Consider the following 10,000-nt stretch of genomic DNA (forward strand, 5'->3'; position numbering starts at 1 on the left):
TTATCGGGGCCAAGAATGTGGAGGTTTAGGGGGGGAGGAGTCCGCGGCATAATTTCGATATATTTTGATAGTAAAGAGTGAGAGGAATTCATCGATACCAAAATCCTTGCGATCGCTGTTCCAGAAAATTACCATCAGGTAGATCCCCCAGCAATATCGCAATCCCTCTGCCGGCTCCACCGGCCGAGGGAGGCGATCCTCTGCTGAAGGGTGGGGGGAGGCGGGAATGCTACAGGTATAAGCGATACTGTAGTGAATGCAACCCTATGGTAAGCGACGGAGTGACCCTGAGGGAGTCAACTATCGAAATGTCTGTATTGTTAACGGAGCTTTTCGTGTCCGGGCGGGCCGAGTGGTAAGAACCCCCCGGAGACACGGTGGGACAGAGATAGATATGGCAAGTAAAAACAAAATAAAAGTTTAGAGTTAAAAAGGTAAAGTAAGAGAACTAAAATAAGCTGAAACTAAACCCACAAGAGAAATTAAAATCCTACATTTAACACTAAAACACTCAGGATTTTCAAACACGAGGCTCGCCTGTTTTCCTTTACAGTTCCCTCATTTTCTGCGAAAACATGTTAACTGTGTACTTACGACACGATCATTGAATAAAACCATAAGTATATAAAAAAAGGATCCTGGGCACAACTCCTTAATGAGATAAAAGGCAACATAAACGGACATTATAAAGGTTTACTAATAACACGGGTTTATATATATATATATATATATATATATATATATATATATATATATATATATATGCATATATATATATATATATATATATATATATATATATATATATGATATATATATATATATATATATATATATATATATATATATATATATATATATATATATATATATATATATATATATATATATATATATATATATGTATGTGTGTGTGTGTGTGTGTGTGTGTGTGTAAACAGGTTTACACCTATAATAGTGATGTTTGTAACAAGAAAACACAACACTTATCTGAACAATGTGTTACGCTGGTGTTCCACAGCGTACCGAATACGCAAAAATTGTCACACAATAAATAATAAATAAAAGGGGTGCCTTCGTCTCCCTGACTAATATGTCACGTCATTGCCTTGTCAATCCCTGGCTTAGAGGAGCATTGCCTGCGCATATTGATAGTGCCTTAAGCATTAGCGAGATGTCTGGCAAGTGGTCTCATCTTGTGACCCCTGCACATCGGGTCAGGAGGTTGGTAAAAAACAAAAAAAAAAAAAAAACAATGCATGGTCTGACAGACTCTGAACTTAAATAAAAGTAAATAAAAGCGTTAAAAGAAAGGTCTTCATCTCGCCTAAATTAATGATACCTGGCGGGAAGGGTGAAACAAGATCGTTTACCCTGAAGTGACTTGCAAACAGCTGGGGATGCTTTTAAAGGCATAAGATATTATTCGTTTATTTGTTAAAATTATATAGAAAAAGAATCCACTACAGTATAATTGTCGAAATCACAGGCACAATAATGGAATTTGAAGGTTATCATGTTACACCAAATACTTCACATAAAAATCTAGATGTACACGCTGATATATGGCCTTTAGGACACACGTTGAAAGCATTTGAATAAAGATAATAGGCACGTTGATATACGTGCACACACGCGCGCGCGCACACACACACACACACACACACACATATATAAGTATATATATATATATATATATATATATATATATATTCTTCTTTTAATAGTAGGTTCATGTCTGAGCCGCCGTGGTCACAGCATGATACTTAATTGTAGTTTTCATGTTGTGATGCTCTTGGAGTGAGTACGTGGTAGGGTCCCCAGTTCCATTCCACGGAGAGTGCCGGTGTTACCTTTTAGGTAATCATTTTCTCTATTTATCCGGGCTTGGGACCAGCACTTGACTTGGGCTGGCTTGGCCACCCAGTGGCTAGGTAGGCAATCGAAGTAAAGTTCCTTGCCCAAGGGAACAACGCGGCGGTCGGTGACTCGAACCCTCGAACTCAGATTGCCGTCGTGACAGTCTTGAGTCCGACGCTCTAACCATTCGGCCACCGCGGCCTTATATATATACATATATATATATATATATATATATATATATATATATATATGAATAGAAAAACACTCTTCCGTGTTGATACAATGGAAGAAAAACCCACAATACAAAAACTAGATTTATTGAAAATGAGACTACAGTTTCAAAATCCACGTGGATTTCATCCTCAAAAGCTGAAATGATACGGTTATGTGCACTAATCGCCGTAACGTTGACTGATTGATTATTGACTGACTTGTTTTTTTAATCTTGTCTTACTTCCTAGCCTTTTTTCTTAATTTGCTCTTTGCTACTTTCAATTCTTCTAATTCTATTTGTTATTCTTTTTATTTTTCTTCTTTTTCACTTCTTTTATGGTTTCGTTTTTTTTTCGAGATTACTTGTACTTCCACTGAGAATTCAGTTACTTAGAATATATAGATCTAACGTGTAATGTTAATAAGAAATAGTAGGATACAATGATGTAACAATACCAATTAAGGGTTCTGTTAAACAGTTCAGTTTATATTAAGATGTCATATACCTTTCGCGGAAATATCTAGAAAAAAATGACACTTTTTGAGGTAGTTCTTTCCATGCAGTTTTTCCCAACTTGAGTTTCGGAGTAATTTCATTACCAATTGCTTTTAGGATCTTATGGTTTATGGCATGTAATAGGCCCGGTTAATCAGTGCATTATCATATGACTATTTTTGCAACATTTATGTGACTCTATCTTTTTCATTATTAAAAAAAAAAGAGTCCCGCCTTCTTGGCGTCTCTTGCACTTTCAAGTAAAAAAAAGTATGCGTTTCAAATAGATTTGTGTTTGTAGCCCCTATACTTGATTACAGCGATATTTCTGTAAATTAGAATTTCATTTTACGCTACTTATATAGTTTACATACATGTACGAGCGTTAGCGCATGTCATTTTAATTAGAAACGTTATACTAAATAGTAACTAAATGATACTAGGCAAAGGTAAACTAAAATAAAGACATAATAAAAAATGCGATGAAATTAATAAATAAACCTATACCCAAACTTATCAACTGCAGACATATATTAAAAAAAAATCCCACATCTGATACAAAAAAAATAAGAAGTCATAATTCACAGACAAATTTATAAAGACATAAGAGTCCCTCTTTGGACCGAAGAAGAGCTTCACAAGACTCGAATGCAAAGCCAAATTATAGCGGCCATATTGCCTACAGCTCGCGGAGGAAGTGCGCTCTTCCTACAGTTTTGTATGATTTCGCTATACGGACGTACTATATCACCGTTTTAAGAAAGGTGGCAGGAGGTAAGACTCATTAGATTATAAATAAGTATCAAAATTTCATCAGTCACCTGAAGTATAAGCGATAACAAGAAAGCTTGTTATTCGGCGTGGCTTTGAAGGTGTTTGGCGAAGGCGACTGGAAGTGATAAATACTTTTCTGGTAATTGTGGTTTTCGCTAAAGTATTTTTCCTCAGTTGTTTATGCCTAGTTACCAGTGCCCGACCTTGTATTAAGCTAATGGGTTTAGCAGAAAACAAACTCTTTAAGCAGCATTCTGTCAATTTTCTTCGCTAATAGGAGAACAAAGTCACAAAACGGCCTTTGAGGCGGTAATGTATACAGCTATTCAGTTGGTAATTGGCCACAGGCTTTCAGGTATTAAAATCCTTCGTAATCATATGGTTGTTGAGAAGTGTAGGTTTCATTTGTTTAATGCTGAGGTTTCTTTTACGGTCCCATGGCTATTCGTCATTTAAACATACAGTCCTCATAGTAATTAATGTAGCATAAGATTTAAGGAAGGCATGGCATTCATTCCCATCACAGAAGAAGCATAGTTTTGATTAGAAGTACAAGGGAAGTTGCAGGACTAAAGCTAATGCTCAAGGAGATCGTGCTGGAGATGGGTTAGAAAACCAGTAAATTTTATGTTTCACACAGCTAACCAATCCTGCAGTTATTATTCCTTCTCTCAGTTATCAATTCTGTAATATGCCTGAAGCTCCTGTTATTTTCTATTGCAATTGATGTAAATGAAAGTATTGGTAATGTTTGCAAGGTGACTGCACCCCCCTGAGATTAAGTTGCTATTACTAGTCATTCCTTGGAATTCCATAAATATCCCTGTATGAACCAACACCCTCCTAACCCGAGGGCCTTGCTCTCAGACCCCACCCCATTGCTGTGGACTTACTCTGCGCAGCATTTATTGTGACCCACTTTTCTTCATTTCTGATGTTATTTTTTTGCTTACATAGATTATTTCATGTTTTTGTGAGAGAAGGTTTTCTTATCGGTTAATATAATGCCATTACATTTTCCTGTAAATATATGCCAAAGTAGTGTGTTGGACAACGTTCTTATTATTAACTTGTGTAGGTAGTACTATAGGTAAAAGCTGTCTTATTTTTGGTCATTCTATCATTTGCAGGCAAAAATTACCTTGTACTTCATGGCTGTGGGAAACTGAAACTATACCCTAAAACCCCTTTGAAATGAGAGAACAATACAGACCAAGACAAAGTTCTTTTTTGGTGCTATATATAAGAGGAGAGAAGATCAGCCATTTTTTCTAAGTCGCTCATCATGTTTACATTGCGAGGACAAATAGTACACTGACCGTATAACTTATTACCCTGGTATGTCAAGTAGTTTAAGTTGATTTTTTGACACTTGATCCTTCCCTGTTGTTTTTTTGTAATGAAGAAGACTCTTCTCAAAAACATTGTTTTCTCACGTTTGTGTCAGTACTTTTCCTACTGATGGTAATAGACAAAACCCAGTTTCCTCAATGTTGAAATTTTAAATGGGGTCCTTCAGAGCATCAGTGGCATCAATTTCCTTAAAATAATGACCATCATTATTATTTTGGTTCTGTTCCAGTTAATGGGGAGGAAACTTTCTCACACTTGCTTGCCTTTCTTCATCCTGCAGCCCACTTAACTGAGCTTGTAACAAAATTCTCAAGAACTTTTTCTTCCACATCAAATAGAAGAGTTTTTGGTCCAGATTTTGAGTTCATTCCATGATACCCTGTGCCTGATTCAGGGATGTTGCATTTCTATGCAGTCCCTCTAATTGACAGTCCAAAGCTAAAAAAAAGTAAATTGAAACCAAACTGAGAATACAGTAAAAAAGTAATTGAAAAAAAAAATTATACCACTGCTAGTAGCTTATGCAAATATGATATATAAATTTAGTTTTGATAGATTTATGCTGAAAAATGCTTTTACTTTACATTGTATATTATCCATATGTATCTTATGATTTACCCTTAGGCATCTTGGTGGTAAGCTATAGTTTTCCTTTACCTGATCCTATCATTGCATTAGGTGCTGGATTGGTCGTATGGAACCTGTTACCAGGAAATGGAGCACTGGCCCGGAGGGATTTCCAGTGAAACAACTCTGTTCTCTCTCTTATGGACATTGGTGCCTATATTTATTGCACATTCTGATGTCCACTTTCTTTTCTTTTCTTTTCTTTTTCATTTTTTCTATTCCTTTTTCTTCTTCTTTCTTTCTTTCTTTCTTTCTTTCTTTCTTTCTTTCTTTCTTTCTTCTTTCTTTCTTTCTTTCTTTCTTTCTTTCTTTCTTTCTTTCTTTCTTTCTTTCTTTCTTTCTTTCTTTCTTTCTTTCTTTTTTTCAGAGTATCATAGTTTAAAACAAATTAATTGACTGCTGTATAGGAGTTACATGTAGTACTCCGTTCACCATGACAAGAACTTGGCCTGTATTTAGCAGAACAATGGCATGTAGAATATAGAAGTGCCAGTTATCACTCTTGCACTCATATACTCACCCTTTCAGAGTTATTTGATGATAATAGATGTCTTAGGTTATTTTTTTCTTTTCAGAACACCAAAATGACGCAATACCTTCCGCCAAACTTATTGGCACTTTTTGCGCCAAGAGATCCAATACCGTATCTAGCACCAGTTGATAAGTTAACATGGGAAAAGAAAACAGATGGGTACTCTGGTGTAGCACAATTGATACAAAGATTTGAGGTACGTTTGCAATGATAGTGTGTCGCTGTGTCATTGTTTACATGGAATAACATTCTTGTAGATTTATTGTAAGCTAATATTATAAATGGCAGCTGATATGTTTATGATATTAGGGTCTGAAATTTTAATAAGAAATCTCTTTTAGGATCCTAAGGACACTCCCCCTCCAACAAGGGTGGAAACTCGTGAGGAACGCCTGGAGCGGAAGCGGAGAGAGAAGGCTGAACAGATGCAATACAAATTGGAACAAGAAATAGCTCTTTGGGATCCTCACAACAATGAAAATGCAACCAGTGACCCATACAAGTCACTATTTGTTTCACGGATTAACTATGACACATCTGAGTCCAAGCTACGCAGAGAATTTGAAATTTATGGTCCTATTAAAAAGGTAAGTTTAAGTAAAATTTTAACTTGTTTATTTATTTATTTATTTATTTTTTTACTCAAATTTGAAACAAGTCCTGTAACTGGTATTAAGTGTTTTTCATCAGATACTGATAATGTCTCATAAAATTTCCTTTGAAAACTTGTATTAATTATATCCTATTATTTTGTAAAGTTTTCTTGATGGACTTTGATAATTCTTCAATTCCCGTACTATGACATCAATGTAAAGATCCATATCAAATTTTGTTTTTCGTGCTAATATTAGAATATTTGGCATCGTGATAATTGCACAGCCTATCCAAGTCTGGCTCTAAGGATTACAGTAAAATGGTATTTTTTGACAACCTTCCCATACTAAAGCCACATTCACACTAGCAGCAAGCTGTTAGCAAACTTAAGTGAGAAGTTTTGTAACATTGTAACCATTATACCTTTGGCCACACTAGCCACAAGCGAACATAGGCTAAAGTAGAAAAAGTTGACACTTTACCTTATAGTGAAAGACTTAAATTTTAGTAAAATTAGGCAAGGATAAGTATTTGCAAACAGCTTCATACTTGGGCAGTTGTGGTAGTGAGTGATATCTCGTTCCACTCTTGACATGATAAGATGTCATCCATCTTCTGTGATTATTTGCTGTGGCCAAAGTCTCTTATAATCCAGTCAACTGGTTGAAATGGGTGTTTCTAGGTAGAGGGGAAAAAGCTGTTAAAATCATACAACATACCTTCTGATTTTTCAGAAAATTTGTTTTCAAAGTCACTGCTATAACTAGTACACCACGTAATCCAGGTGTTTTCAAACTTTTCAGTCCATTAACCCATTGCCGACGGGTGGCATGTACGTACATGCCATGGCATGGCAGGACCATCTGCCGGGGGCACGTACGCACATGCCATAGAGTATGCATGGACATGCCATGAGTTTTTATTTGTTACAATCACGGCGAAAGATTATTTTTTTGCCAGTGAAAGTGTGATTAAGTCGGTTCTAACACTTTCTCATTTTTACCATGCAACAAAAAAAAAAAAAAATGCAACAAACCGACAATTTCAACTCCATGATGCCACACACTGCTTATTTTATTCGGACTATAGACCGAATAAGGATCAACTATGGAGTCTATATAACAATAAAAATACCCTTAAGTCTCGATTTATCAGGAAGTTTGGCAAGTAGAGACTGTAAAAAATAATGAAAATTGAAAATACAACATATCTTCGTAGTATTACGAAGAAATGGAATGGGATGCTGGTATTTGGCATGAGTGGTCGCGCATGCTCGGACGACGATATAAGCCCCCGGCAGCGAGGCTCAGGCCACTATGAATGCTACCCGTCAATTATGGGTTAACTTCTTCATAAAGTTTCATATTCTTCATTGATCCCATTTACAAAATTTGAAATGAATATTACAAGTCTTTTTACAATATATTTTGAAGAGAATTATTTAAACCTGTTCATGTGACTGTCCATGGACGGGTTGGCCATGGACAGTTTCACCCTCTGTGTAAACAGGCCTTTAGAAAACACCCTAGGCTCAAGTATTCTTGAGCAAGAAATATAAAAGTTACACAGAATGATTCAGGTCCATATCTGAGAATTTTTCAAAGCAATGTATTAAGTACTGAAAACATCACCATCATTAGTCTTGATTAAAAAATACTTGGCCAGTAAATCTCATATGATTTTCACAGAAGAATATGGGATCTTAGGCTCATGTGAACTGTTTCTTGCAAAGAAGCAGTTCCAAATCTGTCATCTATGCAGAATGGTACTGCCTTTTTTGTGAGACAGGTGTACAAGATGGATACAGAATTTTCTACACATTTTTCTACAAAGTTACATATACACAGCAAGTATAAGAAACAAGAAAGTAAGGAAACTCCTTTCATATCATCTTAACCCATTGCCGATGGGTGGCATGTACGTACATGCCATGGCATGGCGGGACCATCTGCCGGGGGCACGTACGCACATGCCATAGAGGATGCATGGACATGCCATGAGTTTTTTTTTGTTACAATCACGGCAAAAGATTATTTTTCTGCCAGTGAAAGTGTGATTAAGTTGGTTTTAACACTTTCTCATTTTTACCATGCAACAAACAAAAAAAATGCAACAAACCGACAATTTCAACTCCATGATGCCGCACACTGCTTATTTTATTCAGACTATAGACCGAATAATGATCAACTATGGAGTCTATATAACAACAAAAATACCTCAGTTCCGATTATCAGGAAGTTGGCAAGTAGAGACTAAAAATAATGAAACTGAATACACATATTTTCGTAGTATTACGAAGAACGGCATGGGATGCTGGTATTTGGCATGAGTGGTTGCGCATGCTCGGGCGACGATATAAGCCCCCGGCAGCGAGGCCCGGGCCTCTATGAATGCTATACGTCAGTAATGGGTTAAATATGCTAAATGAAGATGTAGCAGGTGGCAATATTTATGTGGAGTTTCACTCATATATTCAAAGATTTTTTTTTTTTTTTCCTGAAGTTGAAAAGTGTGAATACTGGATATAAGATTTAACACACAATAGAAGTAATAATCCCAAGTATATTATACTGACAGTTCTGTTTCTTTCAGATTGTGTTGATTCACAATTTTAAGACGGGGAAACCACGAGGATACGCCTTTATTGAGTATGAACACGAGCGAGATATGCACTGTGAGTACCCAACAAACCACACTGCACATGAAACAACACATACATATGCAAACATGGTTCTCACATTTATTTATTCACTTATTTTTAGTTATTCAGTTTTAATCACTCAATAACTTTTTGAGTAGGATCTTATTAATTCAGCCAAATCCAAAATATAATAAGCACCCATTGACCTAGGTTCAGGATTTTGTGTATGTAAAATATATTTTAATTCATATATTCTTTAACCCCTTTTTGCACAGACTACATGTGCAGAAAGTAAAGAAAGGATAAAAAATTAAAAAACTTCAAAATTATATCTCCATTTAGATATTGGCTAATATTTTTGTTTGATGGCCATTATACATGGAAATTTAACTATTTCATAGTTTCTGATATGGAGCTGATTTTACTATTTATGAAATTGAAGAGATCTTCAGGAAAATATTTTGTCAGATTCAAGAACTGTTATATATCATTTAGGTTTGCCATTTGTGGCATTTACGATGATTGAATTGTGGCAGTTACACATCTGCACTTAATGAAGTTCATTATAATTTCATTTATTGGTGTTATCATCATCTTTGTTATAAATAGATGGTTTCAGTATTTGAAAGTATTCTTTTTTACTAGTAGGAATAGGTCTTTTTGGTAGCCTACTAATGTTGGGTGTATGGAATGTGTACCTGTTTATTGATGTCCTGTTTATGACTATCATTCTTAACAATGAACAAGATCTTTAAAAGGAAATGACTTAAGTAGAAGAATTCTGAAAATTCTGCATGAGCACTTTGTCTGAGAAGGGAATGAAAGGTGTTCAGGGAATGTTGCAAGTGTTGGTGGAGGAGTTTGCTTGACTAAGGGAGGAAGGAAGAAAAGCATTTGGAATGCTGCT

General features: G+C 35.7%; 1 protein-coding gene across 1 annotated transcript in view; it reads left to right on the forward strand.

The window, feature by feature from the left end:
* The first annotated feature begins 3,213 nt into the window (after window positions 1-3,213).
* Window positions 3,214-10,000, forward strand: part of LOC119571311 (U1 small nuclear ribonucleoprotein 70 kDa-like) — a 17,595-nt gene continuing 10,808 nt past the window's right edge. The window contains exons 1-4 of the mRNA XM_037918689.1: window positions 3,214-3,346; window positions 5,902-6,054; window positions 6,200-6,445; window positions 9,045-9,126. Coding sequence (XP_037774617.1) covers window positions 5,911-6,054; window positions 6,200-6,445; window positions 9,045-9,126 — 472 coding nt within the window. The 5' untranslated portion in view covers window positions 3,214-3,346; window positions 5,902-5,910. The remainder of the gene's footprint in view (window positions 3,347-5,901; window positions 6,055-6,199; window positions 6,446-9,044; window positions 9,127-10,000) is intronic.

Source organism: Penaeus monodon, chromosome 4 (genome assembly GCF_015228065.2).
Source record: "Penaeus monodon isolate SGIC_2016 chromosome 4, NSTDA_Pmon_1, whole genome shotgun sequence".
Classification (NCBI taxonomy): domain Eukaryota; kingdom Metazoa; phylum Arthropoda; class Malacostraca; order Decapoda; family Penaeidae; genus Penaeus; species Penaeus monodon.